Raw genomic sequence first — 16,853 nt, forward strand, 5'->3', positions numbered from 1 at the left:
CAGGGGAGGTCATGGCCACTGGTCTAGAGCTGGCTGGGGACTTGCAGGCTCCCAGCTGTGAACAGGCCTCTTCCTGCCCTTCATCCTCTGATGCTTTCCACTGGACAGACAAGAGCTGCTTGTACTGAGGCAGCAAAGTCCCTGAATGTTTATCAAAGGCTGTGACTGGTGGTAAAGACTGAAATGCCCAGAAAAGAGAACTGGAAAGAGGGGAGACTACTGCATGTAGGGCTGTCCTGCCCCTTTTCCCCCTCTCTGTCATGCCTTGCCTTTTCCCTTTAAGGGAAAAGAAGCTGGAAATGTGGGAAGGACTGGATGGATTCATGCAAACGAGACTGCAGAAGGAGCTAGCAAGGAAGAATAGAAAGATGCAAACATCTGATTTTACAGAAAGACTGGAAGGAGGTGACATGCAAACTTGGTTTTGGTCCCACCAGGTTGAGATAGAAACGGACAGTAAATCACACAAAGTCCATGAGCAAGTTAAAGGGGAAGTGGCATGTGTGGCCAACAGGTCAGCCCCTATATCTATCTGTCTTGTTCCCTCAAACTCACTAAAGCAAACACAATGATATCTTTAAGGGGTTTACCTTTAAGGGAAGTTTGCTAGGAAAATACTGGCAGCAAGGCCAGATTCTGTCCATGTCTGGGCTTCAGAGGCAGCTGCTAATAACTGACTCTAAACTGACCTTCATGCTGCCATCTAGTGTTTCCTCACAGACAAAAACAACATCCCAAAAAATAAACTGCAGCTCCATAATATAGTATTCAGAACAAATCTGATTTATTCCTGCTGAAATACAATGCTGAACAACACACAAGCTGAAGGGGAGGGAATGGGAAAGAGACATGGAGAAGCCACTGCTCAAGGTGAATGTTTAGGGAGACACCTCTTTCTAAAAAAATTTGTGATTATTTCATCCAGGAACAGGGAATCATCTCCATGGCAAGATAATTATTCCGAACCAGAATTTTTCCACATTTTTTTCACTTGGTGAAATTAATATGGCTGTTTGCAAGGTGCAACAGTACACAACAGGGCAAGAATCCCAGCAGAAGCTTGTCTTAACCAAGAGACACCAGCACAAGATGTTTGTCAGGTTCTTGTCTGTCCTTGCTACACTCTTAAAAACCCTTCATGGAATGGTTATTTACAGCCATCAGATGATGATTTCCCTTTCAAGTGTACACGATGGCTAACAAAAGGTAACAAATTATTGTGGGGGAAACATGCAGAAGATGTGACTCTTGACCCTTTAAAGCTTTATCCCTGGCTTCAAGGTGCTGTAACAGGAGACTTTTTCAACTGCTGCATATCTTGTATTCATACTGGAACTGTAGAACTCTAACCCTAACAATAACAAGTCAAGAGTTCATGGGCTGGATGATGCATTTTCAACAGAGCATTTCTTTTCCCCATGCTTCTTTTAGGCGTTTTGAGTCAAAGTCCAAAACAAACCCAAAGCATCCACAATCACTGCTCTCTTTTGGAAAAGTTGATTTCTAAGCTTTGTCTTCTGACAACCTCAGTAGGAAAGCTGCAAGGAAGGAATGAATAAATGGAAAATGGCAAAAGTCTAATTTAAGAAAAGACATTGCCCAGAGGGAAAGGAAAGGCATAATCAGCAGCTTGTATTGTATGATATCAGGAATTAATTTCCTTATTTGCAGGAGATTTTTCCAATTTATAATAAAATTCTGATACCAAGATTTGAACATTGTACATTATGAAATGACTGCATGATCTCAGTGCAGTCAGAACATGGCTGGTTTATGTGCAGAGGAATAGCAGCACAGACAAGAACAAACCAAACTCTTCAAAAAGGAGCAAAAAGGACAGTGTACCTCTCTGCTTAGAAATCACCTCTCAGGTCACAATATAGAAGTTGTCTCTTAGGCCTTTCAAAGATTTAGTCCACAGCACAGGAAGTCCTCAGGTGGACAATGGTGGAGTTCATGTTTCTCATTCATATTATTCCTGGTTTTTCACCAAGGGGACTACACCCTGGATCCCAGTCCCACCAAACACAGCCTACTGCTGGATTAAGGCATCATTGCTCTTCCTTTCTAGCTGTTGGTACCAGGCTGTTACATCCATGTAGGTTACCTCAAGCTTTTTCCTAACACGCCAAAAAGGTTACTTTTTAGCAGCTTTCCTTTATCCTTAATGGACTTTGAAAAGAGTTGTATGCTCTGAATACAGGAATTTTCTTTTCCAAAGGTTGTGTTTAATGCTTATTGCTGTGGAAGTCACATTCTCTTTCAGTTCCTTGTTATTCTCCTCTCCATCAAATCATGATGACACTAAGCCAGGATAGATAGGTGAATGAAAAAAAAAATAAAGACACGCTTCAGCTCTTTTCCAAAGTGTTCAGCATTTCTGTGGATTACAGAGGGGCGAGAGACTTGCATTTGACGGCTTCATCTTGGAAGAGCTCATCTGGGAATAACACAGGACAAAGGCTTGAAAACCAAGAACCTGTGTCTGTAAGCAGACTCTTCAGAATCTGCATCATCTTCTTGCTTTCAGAAGTGGCCACACACTTGCTATTGTGGGATACAGGAGCAACAGCCATACAGCTCCACAAACAGCCTATGCCCCAGCCAGCAGGGAGAGACTGCCACTGCAGCTCTGGCCCTGGTGAAACAGGGTACTCCCTTCTGAGTGACCACTGCTTTTACTGCATGGGAAAGTAGATGAGGGCTCTGTGGGTACAACACAGGCCAAAGCCACAGTAATCAGCCCAAAGCTTGTGGGGGGCATGCCATGGTCTCTGCTCTCCAGTCTCCAGCAACAAGTTAAGGTAGACCAATATTTTTTCAGCTGTTTTTCTCTAATTTTTAAGATATTTTTTGTGTATATGTTGCAAAAGAAAATTTATCATTTCTTAAGGAACAAATTTTCCCTGCACCCACACAACTTCCTTTCTCTCCCTCCTCCTCTTCCAACGGTAGATTGAGCATGCCAATGGAAAGCTTGCACAGCTCTTGGATTGGGGGGATTTTTTTTTCTTTTAATCAAGAGGTACAAGTTCAGCTGTTCTTTTCTTCTCAGTTTTGGGGACAGAGATTTTGCCCATCAGGCAAGCTACATAAATAGGAAGGACATTAACTTAAAACCCCAGCGTGTTGTTTGCCTTATGATTCACTATAACATTTCTCTAGTACTAGGCATGGCTGCCTCCCGAATAAGCAGAGTTAAAACTTTCTTGTAGGTGTCTAAAACCTCTTGGGCAGAGGGCCGTTCTGCCGGGTCCTTCTTCTTACACGCTGCATGGATGTCAAACAGATGCAGTCGTACAATGTCACTTCCTTCAACATGGCCCAAGAAAAAATTGGAGACATCTGGGATTTTCCAGATGTCAGTTTTCTCATCATAGGGAGGCATGAGGTCATCTTCGAATGGCACATCTTCTCCATAGGGCCAACGCTGCTCAGGAGCTACAAACTCACCCCGGAGCTCCCTGTGACCGCACTTCACCAGCCTGCCAGCACTCCTGTTCACAAGAGGCAGAGCGTCCAAATCATTCACCAGAACGTGGAAGTCACTTGTCAGGAGATACTGGGAGAGAACCTTGTCCAGGTCATTGGAGTCACACATCACTAAGGTGCCCAGGGGGCTGCTGTGCAGGTACCGAATGACACTCACATAGTCTATAGCAAGCATCAGCCTGCGATGCCAGGTGTTCATGGCCTTGTACTTGGGAATGTGGAGAGTTTCATTCAGGCCTCTCAGTGAACCAAGAGGATGGTACTCGGTGAGGATTGTGAACTGCTGCTCACAGTAGCCAAGCAGCCGAACAACATGCTTGCTCTGAAGGGCTTTCAGCATCTTCAGTCCATGGAGAAAGTCCTCCTTCAGCTCGGAGTTGGTGAGCTGTGAAAGGACCACTTTCTTTTCCTTCCACTCAGAAAGAAAGACCTGAGAACATACAAGAAACACATAAGACACGTGGAGAGCCTTCTTCGATGAACAGCTACCAGCTGCTGCTGACCTCTTCCTGTGACTGGCTAGTCACAACTGCAAATTACAGTCACCAGGCACAGTCAGCTTTAGGTAGAGCCGTGTGCCTGTCACAGCAAGCCCCTTCCAATGCCACAGTTATATCACGATTTCCTACATTTTCTTTGGCATGGACAATGCATATGAATTAAGTTATTTTATATCACCCAAATAGCCAGTCTCACTCTGCCAGGATTGCACCAGTCTGTGATTCTGCTTGTGTAGCTGGATGTCATTTGGTGTCAGAGAGGTGGCCCAGGTTATGCTCTCGTACCTGTTGTGTTCGCCTTATCAGTAGCCATATGGTCGCGGATGCCTACGGTAATTAGCTGCTGAGAGGATAATCATAACAGCAGTGCTGGCGTTAATTAGGCAGCAAAATGTGAAAGCTCTTTATCCAAAGAAGAGAAGAAAGAAAATCCAAACTCACCTTTTTCACAGCACCTTCACCAACACACTTGAGTTTCCTGACTTCCCTATTTATGGCCTCGCAGGAAAGCCACGGGGAACAATTCTTCACCGCTCCGAATTTGAAATGCCCAAAAGGGCAGAGGCCAGAGTCCGTTTCGACACGTCCCAGAGAGCTGGAAAACTTGTTGAGGTACAGGTAGAGAAAGGCATTAAGGAGCAGGACGGCCGCAAGCAGTAACGCCAGCGAGATGGATGGCACGTCTCTGGGAAGAAGCTCCCTCCTAACGAAATGCGGTTTCTTTTCCATGGCCGTGCCTTCCGCATCCTCCGTGAAAGACAGAGGCTAAGCAGAACCCTCTTCCCAACCGGGGGATGAACGCCTTTACGGCTTTTTCAGTGCCGGCTGCCCAGGAGTCCCGCAGGCACCGCGCTCCGGCGCCTGCAGCCTATGACGAGCGGCCACGCGTGGCAGCGGGACGTGTTAAAGGCGGCCGCAAGCTCGACGCTCGCCGCGCTGCGCATCCTCCCGCGTTTCCGCGCAGGCGGGCCCGAGCCGCGGGCGGGCGGGCGGACAGGGACGCCTGACCCCGGAAAACACCGGGAAGCGCGGCCCGCGGGGCGGCGGCGGCCCCGCCCCGGGGCGGAGCGCGGCGCGATGGCGGCGGCGGCGGGGCTGGTGGCCGCGGTGGCGGCGGCGCTCGGCGCGCTGCTGATGGCGCCCGGCCTCTCGCAGCCCGACGGGCAGGGCGCGCCCGGGCCCCGCGGCGGGGCGGCGGCGGCGGCGGAGCGGCGGCGGTCGGGGCGGATGGACCAGGCGCTGCTGCTCGTCCGCAACGAGCTGCCCGCCCCGGGCCTCAACGTCGCTGCCCGCTCCGGCTCCTGCCACCAGGTGAGGGGCTGTGCCGGGCGGGGGTCACCCCCGGCCTCCGCTTCTGACAGCCCGGCCAGCGGCGGGGCTGCTCCGCTTCTCCGGCGTCTCCCCGCGGCTTCGTCAGGTCGCTTCGCTTCGGTTTTACCTTCGAGCAGCACGCAGGGAATTCCGCAGGAGATGCTCCAGCCCCGTGGCATCTTTCCTTGTCTTTGCCACCGTGCAAGGCAGAACCCCGTTTCACTCTCCTTTGGCACTAATGAGCTCCCTTCACCCTCTTCTTCCACAGTGCTTGTATCAGTTCCTGGCGTTTGTCCCACCAAGCAACGAGAGCCTGAGAAAACCAGGCACGGCGTCGGTAATGGTTGATACGCAGCATCCACTCACCCTGCTGCTCAACAGCTCTGTGGGTGACAGAGATCTCTGCAAGTAGGTGGCCCAGCCCCAGGGAGTACATGGATAGGTGCTATCCTCTATTTGTGTTGGTTTGTTGTTGGTCTTTTGGGTTTTTTTTTTTTCCCTTGGAGCCATGTGCCTCTTCACTGCCTGCTCATCTCCTCCTTTTTCCCAACTTTTAGACCTAGAGCTCAGCCTTCACCCCACAGCTGTAACAGTGTGGTGTACTTTGGAATTGTGCTGAAAGGTGCGAGCAGGAGCAAAAACGATGTTCATTGAGGCAGCATGTGCAAGCACCTGGTTTCTCTTGCAGGGAGTCTCTAGCTCAAGAAGACAAATGATGGCAGTGCATGTGTGGTAAAGAACTGATGCTGGGTTAGGGGAGGGTAATGCTTGGAAGAGGAAAGTTCTGTGTTAGATCACAGTGTTGGGTCCAAGTTTTTGGCTTGCCTTTCCTCAGGCTGACAGCCCCCCTGAGTGCTGCAGTGGTACCTGCATGTACTGGGGGTGGCTCACCAAGTTTTGTTTCCTTTATCATTTGCAGAATTCAGTATCATTTTGGAGAGTTTGGCAATTATTCCCTCGTGGTAAAGACCATAAGTACAAGCAACCAAACTGTTTCTTGTGACCTAATCATCAATGAAGGCCCTATCAACAGCTACCTCCGTATGTAGCGCTCTCTTTTTCCCTTTCATTCTACAGCCCACATGTCTCCCAGCAGAACCAGCTTCCTAAGAAGCCTGTGCAGCTACTCATGTTGTGCTGGAGAGTTGTCATGGGCTTGCTCCTCTTCTTTCTTGACATCCTCCCTATGTTTTATACACCCATCTTGAGGCCCTGACCAGGATCAGGCCTCTTCACATGATATCCTGTCTGCCCTCAACATTTTTGCAGCAGGCATTAGTACAGAAAAATCAGTGGGTATGTGTCTGGAGGGAGACACTACTTCCTGTTTCCCTGCATGGTTTTGTATATATGCAGAATCCTCCCTCTTCTTCCCTCTATCTTCTCTCACAAAATGGGAAACAATTCACACAGTGTTTGTTTGGATTTTTATTTGTTGTTGCACTTTAAATTTAGAACCTGACCTTCTACCTTCTTTTTTGTTCATCTCTTATCCAGGACTGTTTCAAACTCTTGTCTGTGTCTGTTCTTTTCCATTACATTATTCTTCAGTTCTTCCAGTTTCCTAACTGTAAAGAAAAATTCTCCATGCTTGCTAACTAGGTGTATTGCCCTTTCCCCTATCTTCTTCACATTGAGGCTGTTTTGAAATCTCTACTTCCTTCTTCAGAACATATCACAGCACATCAGCTTTTCTCTCACTAGTGTCTTGTGATGCAATGTGGTTTTATTTTGCTCTTTTTATGCCGAGATGTGGAGTCACTGAGCTGCACTTTGAAACTAACCTGCTTTTGTGTTGGGTAGTTTGGGGGTTTTGCTGTGGGTTTTGATTTTCCTCTGGGATGTTTATTGCATGGAGAAGTGGGGATAATGATTGAGGAGTTGGGCTTTGTGTCGTGTTTGTGTCTCACTTGGCCAAGCCCAGGTTGCTGGATGGTTTTGTTAGATCATTTATAGAGTTGTGTTCTTCCCTTTTCATGTAGCTATTCTCTTTGCTTTCCTGGTTTACGTGGGGATCCTTGCTCTCCTGATTGCTGGGCGCCTTCTCATGAAGTAAGTGAACTTCTTCCTTGCACGTGCCAGTTTAAGACCACACATCTCAGTGTGGCAATACTTTGGAGTCTCACTTGTAGCCCTGCTTGCACATCAGATCCTGTTATCAGGTTCCATGTGCACGTTGTGGCACATGTGGCAAGAAATGCAGAGTAATGCAATTTCACTCAAGGGATATCTTGCAGCTTTGGTAGTTTGTGTGCAGAGCAACTGATGTTCACTGTAACCTCACAAATGCCCTGCTGCACCCTGATGTCCCTTGTTCCTTGTCTAGTTCTGGATCAGTAATCCAAGGCAGTGAGACCAAAGTACATGTAACAAATGCAACCTTCTACCCTTTACTGAAAGGTGTAAATCATCTTTGCCTGTAAGCAACCCGAGAATAAAACCCCCAAACATGAGCTTGTGTCAGTGTATTTCCACAGCTGGACTTAACTGAGATCCTAGGTGCTGGCTGAATCTCAGTATTACCTATGTGAGCTGTAAAAACAGAAATAGGAACTGTCAAAACTTCTCTTTTATTCTGCTAAATAGCTTCTATTAAGGTGAAATTAACTATAAAGTACTTTTGGCTTTGTTTTGTGTTTTAAACTGTTACTCATTTTCAGAATTGATCCAGTCAGAAACTGGGTTTACAAGAAACTGAATCCCAGAGCAACTGATCGTATGATTAACTCCGTGAGTGACCACAGTATCTTTAGTTTGCATTCTGTAATGTTTGCATTTCTGAGAAACACACACTATCTGGACATCTGGGGACTTGTTTATTACTAATCATCTTCCCCTTGTGTGCGTTCCCCTTAGCAAATCTTGTACTGATGTCAGATAGGCAATTTTATGTCAATGGAGAGTGCTAGACTGGGTTTCCATGCAAGTGTAGTGGATTCCTTGTAAAGCTCTTGCAAGTTTTGAACATACATCTTTGTGCCCTCTTTAATTCCTTTGAAACAAATGTGTTGGTAAAAATACTGTTCCCTTCTAACATAGTCAGTGTAAGGGAAATCACAGCCTTCATTACTGCTTCCAGCACAGCAGGAATTTAGCAAAAAAAATGAAGTCAGAATTTCTCTGGCACCCCTAGAACCGGCATTTGTATGGGATCCTCATTTTGTAGTAGAATGTATATAGTTCATCAGAGTCTGGGCTTCATATTGAAGAGGTCCAAACCTGTCTAGAATCAAAAGACTTGGAAGCAGAGCTCTAGAGCAATCTCCAAAGTCTCTCTGTGGTGTCAGACAAGTGCTGATGGGTGGGGGGCTCCTGTTTGAGCGTTAGCAACTGGATCTGCTCAGCTCTGTTGTAAAGCAGTACTCAGAGTGTTGGCAAGTCTCTGGTTGATTTGGAGGGGACCCAGCTCTGATGAGTCTGAAGCACAGGCTCATTTCACTGCGTTCTTCTGCCTGGTCAAAGGTAGCCTGGAGCATCTGCAGGCATTATTGCAATGTGGTGAAGCCAGGAAGAGGTTAGAAGTAGACAAAAGACAGGGACAATGAAGACTGTGTGTGTGAAAGTTTGCAGTTTACTATCCTTTGTTCCCCAGTCAGCTGGTGCAGCTGCTGATGTGCTCTTCATGTGTCTGGTTTGTTCCTGAAGGAGCTCGGATCCCCGAACACCACAGACTCCATTAACTGTGATCCTGCCCCGCAGTCGTGGAGCTCGAGCTCGCGGCAGCGCCTGCGGTCCCTGGACACCTTCCGAGGGTGAGCCTAAGAGTTGCTCAAAAGCAGCTCTTCCAAGGGGAATGACACTTTTCCAGTGGTTTGACAGTGTGTGGCAATATATAGCAGATGGACAGTTCAAGGTGGTCTGTTTTACTTGGAAGTTAACCAAGATTTTAATTCTCAGATATTCCAAAATATTTTGTAATTGATCTAATTTGAGGAGACATCAAAGTTGTGGCAGATGATGCAAAAAAACAACGTATTCAGTGTGGAAATGCTACAAGGAGCTTGCTTTGGTTCACCACCACCCAAGATTTTTGAAACATGACTTACTGGTTGGTAAAGCTGGAAACCTAGGAAATCTTGCTTTAAAAATAAAATAAATCAAATCTCAGATTTAGAAATGCATCAGTGGGAGTAGTAATCATTAACTTTGTGTTCATAAATATGCATTTCATCGACATGTGATACTTTGTGGTTTTGTTGTCTTTTTAGGCTCTCTCTTGTAATTATGGTGTTTGTTAACTATGGAGGAGGAAAGTACTGGTTCTTCAAACATGAGAGCTGGAATGGTAAAGTACAATTGAGACAGTTTCTCTGGGTTTTAACTGCAGCAGTATCTAGAAATGGTTGGTGTTGCAGCTGCTGCAGTGAGCTGTTGCTCAGCCAAAGGCTGGGATGCTGTCCTGGTTTGCCTCAGCAGGGAATCTGCCTGTTGGTTAAATGGGCAAAGCAGAGTGTAGTCCTCCTCATGACAGCATGGTTTCACATCACAGTCTGTGTGTAACCTTTTCTTTTGTGATACAGGGTCATATCTTTAACTTTCCTGGGTTGCTAAATGACCCTAGTCAAGCTGATGTTGCTCAGTGCTGTAAAAACAAAATGCCTTGATTGGTAAGCTGATGGGGATGAAGTCAAGCATTGTAATGCCTGGGAGAACAGCGAGGATCCCATCCCTGAAATCTTTCCCAAGGCACAGCAATCAGTTCTGACCCTATTTTTGAAGAGTGGCAAATGCAGTGAAGCAATATGATTAGCTCTTTGTAGGTTTTGTTTGTAACATGTTTTAGGTTTTGAGACATAAATAGTTGCTAGCAGCCTGCAATTCCTCTAGAAAATCAGCAGTAATATAGTTAAATGTGAGGAGGGTTCAAGATAGGTAACACGCTCCTTTGTATTTCTCTGTAGGATTAACAGTGGCAGATCTGGTGTTTCCATGGTAAGTTTTCCTGAAGAGTAGTTTTTGTATCAAGTGATTCTTTGTATTAAATATTGCAAGTGGAACTTTGTGTGCACCTTGCCTCCATGTGGAAATGTATTTGGAGGGATGAATTTGTGTAAAACAGTCAATAGGAGTCTGCCCCTACAAATAACAACATATAACAACATAACCCTTATGAACCAGTAGAAGAGCTAAGTGGTTTGGTGCCCACATCCTCCTCCTTCCCACACACAAGGCCCGGGTTACCCTGCCTGTGCAAGTGCAGTATCCCTGAGGAGCTCAATGCCATGCCACTGTGTTAAAAGCTGCCAGTCTGGCAAGATTCAAAGCTGGACTGGTGTGTATCCATAGATAAAGGAACCAAATAAGTTTTGGATTAAGCTGATATTTCTATAACCAAAGAATGGTCTTATGGAGAAGCAATTATCCCATCTGCCCCTAACATGCTTCTCTACACCAGCTCTGGATTCTGTTGGAGTAGGGAGCTGGACTTGGACTGTGAACCTAAGCTAGAGGAGAGGAGTAGGTCAGTTCTGAATTTGAATCATAGATTTGAAGCTGGTGTTTGGCTGTTCTGAAGATGCTAATTTGATTCTGGGTAATGGATTTTTTTGGTATAATGTGAATTGCTGGAAAAAGCCGACTGCAATCACAACCCTACCTCAACTGACCACTGAAAAAGGCAGAAGTGTCCCATAGTGCAAGCTCAGTAGCCTAGAAATTCCTAGCAATCAGAGGAAATAAAATCACCCAGTTTCACTCAGTGCATGCATCTCTGTTGGACCAATGCAGGCCACTCTGCCAGCTTTAGTGTTTGCTGTCACTCATACATATTATGAGACATCTGTCAGCTCCATTTCCCATCTGCTCTGTTCTCCAGGTTTGTGTTCATCATGGGGACATCAATAGCATTGGCACTGGGCTCCGTGCTGAGGTGGGGAAGTTCCAAGTGGAAGGTGCTTAGAAAAATCATCTGGAGGAGTTTTGTGCTAATCCTGCTGGGAATCATAGTTGTGAATCCCAATTACTGCCTTGGACCTTGTGAGTGGAACTTGTCTTCCTTGCATTTCTGTAACTTGTTCCTGCCTCCTTGGCTGGGCTGCTGCAAAAACTTTAACAGTTGGATGGTATCTTGTGGAGTGCTGTTCAGTTCTGCACTGATGAAATTCTCTCTCTTAAGACTCTTGTGCCAACCACTGTTGATTGTCTTAATGACTTTCCCAGGACTTTGATGTACAGAAAATTGGGACGGCAGAGTGGAGGTGTCCCTTGTACCCACAGGTGCAGTGGATCTCAGCTCTCCCTGAAGAAGGATCACTTTTGTATTTACAGCAGAGCCTGTGTCTGCTCCTCTTCCACATTGCTTGCATGTCTTCCAGTGTCCTGGGATAATCTGCGTATTCCAGGCGTGCTCCAGAGGCTGGGATTCACATACCTGGTGGTTGCTGCTCTTGAACTCCTGTTTACAAGGGCTGATAGTGGGACTTGGGTGAGTTATGTGGGGAGATTCTGACAACTGAACTGATAAATCCTGTAGTCTGCGTTTTGTTCAGTTAATTTTGGCAAGGATTTTTCACAGCAGGGGAAAGTAATACTGGGTTTTGGCCTTTCTGTTTTCCCAAAAGGCTTTTGTTCTATGCATGAATCAAAATTCCTTTTGACATTTTCCAAGCTAAAAAACATTAAGGGCTTTTGTTTTGGTTTGTTTCTCCCCCCTGCCCCAAGTAACTAAGTGTCTGGAAATTGCTTGTGAAAATGAAAGTTCTATTGGTAGAACCCAGTTTTGTAATGACTTCTCCCTCTTGTATCTGGGGTACAAGACTGGCTGCCAGGAAGTGCAGGTTGTCCCCATGGGCATGGTTTTTACTTGCCAGCTAACACCCCCTCCCTCCATCTCATGCAGGAAGGACGATTCCCTGCTCTGCAGGATATTCTCCCCTACTGGCCACAGTGGATTTTTATTCTGGTGTTAGAAACAATTTGGCTCTGCCTGACCTTCTTGTTACCAGTGCCAGATTGTCCCAGGTAAGACCATGCACTCAGACAACTTAATCTGGAGTGTCAAGTTGGTTCTCTTCTACTGAGTAGAGGGCACATTTTATTAGCCATAGGGAAAGAATGGAGGGAAGAGCTTTCAGGCCAGCAGTGTTAAAAGAAGCATCCATCATGTGAAAAAACTTTCTTTACTTTGGTACTAAAGTACCAGATGTTGTATAGGCGATGTCACTCTTCCGTTCTATCTAAAGAAGAGGACTAAAATCTCCCTGAGGTCTGTGTGCAGCAATACATGATCACTGCAGTGCCATCAATGTGTGCCTCTAGCCTGGGAAAACAGAGCATTTAGTGTGCTGGGTCAGTGGGCCAGTGGCTGTGCAGCTGGACTGTAACAACATTTTGTGCTACAACCTCTCTGCCTCTGTCCTAGGGGCTATCTCGGTCCTGGGGGCATTGGGGACTTTGGAAAGTATCCCAACTGCACTGGAGGAGCAGCAGGTTACATTGACCGCTTGCTTCTTGGAGAAAAGCATATGTATCAGCATCCCTCTTCAGGTGTAAGTAGTTTTTGGTTTGCAGTATGTCAGGAGTGGCTTGGGAATTATATGTGCAGGGGGATTTAAAAGAAAGGAGTTTGGTTGCTTGGGTTCTCTGTAACAGCTATTTTCTCTCTAAGGTGATTTACCAATCAACGATGCCATATGATCCTGAAGGGATCCTGGGGACCATAAATAGCATTGTTATGGCATTTTTGGGACTGCAGGTACCTCATTTTTTTTTCTGGCTGCATGCTATAATGGGAAGATTTGAAGGCAACTTGGAAGTGGGGAGGCAACTGGGTTTCTTTACATAAGGCTGAGACTGGTTCTAACAAAACCTTTTTCAGAACAATGCTTTCGCAATGGCTTAGCCTGAGGTGAGTGCCAGAGAAGTGGAAACTAACATGGCAGTAGCTTGCATTAGATACACTGAGACTTCTTCTCAGTTTTTGTAAGGGATGGACACAAAAAGCTTGCAAAATAGACACCTGATGTTTCAAGGCTGGGCTTATGCTGGGAGTAGGCTGGCTCTGCATGTTGGAAAATAAGGCTGAAACATACAAACTGCACAGCTTCATTTGTAAGAGTTTCAAAAGTTGCAGATGTACTTGCTCCCCCTTGCAGATTTTCTGCTTGTTGTGCAGTGATAACCATCTTGCACAGGTGCTGTGTGCTCACCTTCCCTGACAAGAGAGATGCAGGGCTTCATACTGGTGTTACCAACACCAAAAGCTCACAGGTCACAACTGTTTAAACTACTGCACTTTTTGATGCAGTTTTGATGCACTGCTGGCTTTTCTGATGGTGCAGCAGCTGTGAACCAAACTGGAACTCTTGTGCTGGGAAAGAAATGTTACCACATGTAGCACTGGGTAAAAACTGATTTGGAATATCTGTGAGGCAGAGCTTGGAAGAGAAGTGTGACACTGAGGAGTGAATTATCAGGACACATTGCTTAGTGGTGTATGAAAAGAAGCATGTGCTCTGGGTGGGTCAGGGATGCTGTGGAGAAGCTCTTGGGGCTGGCTCTGGTGGTGTTCCTTACCAAGGGAGAGGGAGCTCAATTATGTTGTGTTGACCTAATAAAGAGGCTTGTCCCCTTCCTCAGTTAACAGAAAGAAAGGGAGAAAAGGTGCACTTCTACTGCTGATTGGGTTGCATTTACATACTTTCCCCTTGTGTGTCCATTCTTTACAAAGAGTCCTCATTTTGAGGCTTTCAGCAACCTGGCTGATAGAAATCCCATTCATGGTCTCTATCTTAGCACAGGTAGCTGGTGGAAAATATATCTGGCTCTTGAAATGTGGTTACATTAATGGGCATTAATTATTTTTTTGTAATTTTTTTATAAGGCAGGAAAAATTACTTTGTTCTACAAAGACCAGCCCAAACAAATTATGAGTCGGTTCATCATATGGGGCATAGTAATGGTAAGTCTGATAGTTATGTAGCTCTTTAAAAGACACGTATCTTAATGCAATGCAAATATTTCTGAAACATGCTGCAGTGGTTATATAAACTTGACTTTCTGTTTCAGGGAGTTATTTCTGCTATCTTGACAAAATGTTCTAAAGAAGAAGGGTTTATTCCCATAAACAAGAACTTATGGTAAGCAGAGATCAAACATTTTATATGATTTCATTAAAGTACTATTTTAGCTCAGAGAATGTTTTATCTTTTGTACATTGAGGTCTGTATCACATAGTTCTCTAAATATTACTCTTTCTACTGAAAATGTTTGTAGGTCAATATCATATGTGACAACCATGAGCTGTTTTGCCTTCATCCTATTACTGCTGATATATTACCTTGTGGATGTCAAGAAATGGTGGTCAGGTGCTCCATTTTTATACCCAGGTCAGTAAAAACATCAGGAGACATATTCCTTACAATTCTTTCTGCACTGATACTATCGTTTTGTTTTCTTCGCTTCCATTGTCTGTAAGAAAGTAGGGATTTAGACTGAGGTCACCTGAAGGATTCCAGAATGATTGAGTGGAACCTTTACATAGAACTGGGACACTTGAGACCAGATATTTAGGAGAGAGGGACAATAAATTCTTTAAATGAGGACTAAAAGCTGCTATTGCCTAATGACTGTTCTGAGTTTGGTATCAAGTCAAGGTCCCAGTGAACAGCTGCCTAGTACCAAGCAAAATACCACAGCTGTTCAAAGTTGGTTTTGGAAGGGACTGCTGAGACTTGTGTAACCTAATGGGAAACTCACAGGCCTGTCAACAGAGTAATACCACTTCTGAAGATGTGGAAGACTAAATCCCCTGGGCTGCTGTGTAGGTTGTGTCTCTGTGATTTTAGATAAGCATGTTTCCCAAAGTATGCCACTGTGGTTTTAACCACACTGGGGACACAGCAAACATGAGTAGAGAATGCAAAGCCACAGCAGAGGGGACCTTTCAGCAACTTTGGTTCCTGTTGTCTGGGTAGGAAAATAGGCAGGGTGACAGCAGGGTATCTTACCTCCTACCAGAAACCCCAGAGCTTTGAAGGGCAGTCAGCATTTGTTTGTACAGGCAGCAGATCTGACCAGATTGGTTGGCACTCATCCACTCTGAAAACAGTAACTGTTATTATTCTCCTTATTAATATAATTGCAGCATACTGATTTGGCTGTATTTTCAATTTAGCACAGAGATTATTTGTATTTCTTTTAATAAATGTTTTGGGGGAGAGAACCCCTCAGACTGTATTTGAAAACAGTGTGTAGCATCTTTGGGGCAAATGACATTAGCAGTTGTTGTCTTGGTGCCACTCTCTTTTATAAGCCTGGCACACCTCTGCCTGCTTGCTCTGAAGCAAGCCCATACCTGTTCTTTCAGATGGTATAACCCTGTGCTTCCTTTCAGGAATGAACTCAATCCTCGTATACATTGGACACCAAGTTTTTGCAAACTACTTCCCTTTTAAGTGGAAGATGCAAGACAGTCAATCCCACGCAGAGCATCTGACTCAAAACCTCACTGCAACAACTCTTTGGGTCATAATATCATACATACTTTACAGGAAAAGGATATTTTGGAAAATCTGATAGAGGTCGTCAAGGTCTAGCAGGCCTAGATTCTGATGAGGCAAGTGGATTAGCCTGAAATATGGTGGATTAGCCTGAAATACTGCCACTCAGGCTATATTACTAAAAAGGGATACTAGTTCAAGTTTACAGTGCCATGGAAGTCATCATCAAGACTTTTACGTGATTTAAGGGACAGTATTTTTCTATTTAACAAAAACTTACTAGTCTATTACAGTTGCTCTCTGTTTTCCATCTTTTGTAAATATTTTACTGATTTCCCTCTTTCATACAGAGAAGCTGAACATACCCTAACAGTTAGGCAGCCTAAGACAGCCTGATGGTGTTCATGAAAGGAACTGCAAGGGATGGGGGATGGTGACTGCAAGGAGTTGTCAGAAAGGGCCTGTGGTAGCAGTCCCTGACACAGAACCCCCTAACTCAGGTGGTCTGGGGTTTGTATATATCCTTGGCACCTCTTGCATGCCTGTCCCCTCTGGCTACTGGCACACATTTAACTTGGCCAGTGACCATCTGGGAAAGCTTGGGGGCACCTTTGTGTCGCAGCCTGGTGGTGCTATCAGCTGATCATGCTTCATTGTATTTTTCCCATTTATTCAACCAAACCCTTAAGTTTAGGATCCTGCTGAAGCCTAAAATCTCCTCTATTGACTTATTAATCAGCAGGCTGCTCCTACAGGTTTAGCAGCCCATCTGTGCATGTTCTGGGCCTTTGTGTAACACACCCCTTGCATGGATGAGGTCCGAGTTTCATGTGCTACACTCTAGGAGTGCAGAAAGGCCATTTCCTACTGACTTTGCATAATCACTTGGGTATTACCAAATTTCAATCAAAACAATCCTCTTTCTACATGAATTTACTTAAGGACCCTGAATCTGAAAACCAGCAATACAGGTAGAATTCTGCAGACAAGGAAGACCTAACAGATCAATTGCATGTAAGATAACAGTTTTTGGAAATTCAGGAAATTCACTCATGCTGTGATTTCCAAACTAGTGCTAATAAAAAACCTGAAATACCTTGCTATGTTCTCT

General features: G+C 45.2%; 2 protein-coding genes across 4 annotated transcripts; one reads left to right on the top strand and one right to left on the bottom strand.

The window, feature by feature from the left end:
• Positions 1–762: 762 nt before the first annotated feature.
• On the bottom strand, positions 763–4,929 carry POMK (protein O-mannose kinase). The gene is made up of 2 exons (XM_063156502.1): positions 4,434–4,929; positions 763–3,922 (listed from the first exon to the last, which is right to left on the bottom strand). The coding sequence occupies exons 1-2, from the start codon at positions 4,719–4,721 to the stop codon at positions 3,149–3,151; spliced, it is 1,062 nt and encodes a 353-aa protein (XP_063012572.1). The 5' UTR covers positions 4,722–4,929; the 3' UTR covers positions 763–3,148.
• A 277-nt stretch (positions 4,930–5,206) lies between these two features.
• Positions 5,207–16,838, top strand: HGSNAT (heparan-alpha-glucosaminide N-acetyltransferase). 3 transcript variants are annotated; one of them, XM_063156511.1, is made up of 15 exons: positions 5,581–5,711; positions 7,286–7,355; positions 7,964–8,033; positions 8,949–9,055; positions 9,512–9,588; positions 10,205–10,235; positions 11,119–11,279; positions 11,618–11,727; positions 12,142–12,263; positions 12,664–12,790; positions 12,910–12,996; positions 14,125–14,202; positions 14,310–14,380; positions 14,517–14,629; positions 15,637–16,838. In XM_063156511.1, exons 2-15 carry the CDS (start codon positions 7,351–7,353, stop codon positions 15,816–15,818), a joined length of 1,341 nt encoding a protein of 446 aa, XP_063012581.1. In that variant the 5' UTR covers positions 5,581–5,711; positions 7,286–7,350; the 3' UTR covers positions 15,819–16,838. The 3 variants fall into 3 exon arrangements, with proteins under 3 accessions (XP_063012582.1, XP_063012583.1, XP_063012581.1); XM_063156512.1 differs by lacking the exons at positions 12,142–12,263; positions 12,664–12,790; positions 12,910–12,996; ... (2 more) ...; positions 14,517–14,629; positions 15,637–16,838 and adding exons at positions 5,207–5,303; positions 6,223–6,344 and having other exon boundaries at positions 5,572–5,711; positions 11,520–11,648; XM_063156513.1 differs by lacking the exons at positions 11,618–11,727; positions 12,142–12,263; positions 12,664–12,790; ... (3 more) ...; positions 14,517–14,629; positions 15,637–16,838 and adding exons at positions 5,207–5,303; positions 6,223–6,344; positions 11,463–11,602 and having other exon boundaries at positions 5,572–5,711.
• The last annotated feature ends 15 nt before the right edge of the window (positions 16,839–16,853 follow it).

The sequence above is a fragment of the Melospiza melodia genome, chromosome 5 (assembly GCF_035770615.1).
Source record: "Melospiza melodia melodia isolate bMelMel2 chromosome 5, bMelMel2.pri, whole genome shotgun sequence".
Lineage (NCBI taxonomy): Eukaryota > Metazoa > Chordata > Aves > Passeriformes > Passerellidae > Melospiza > Melospiza melodia.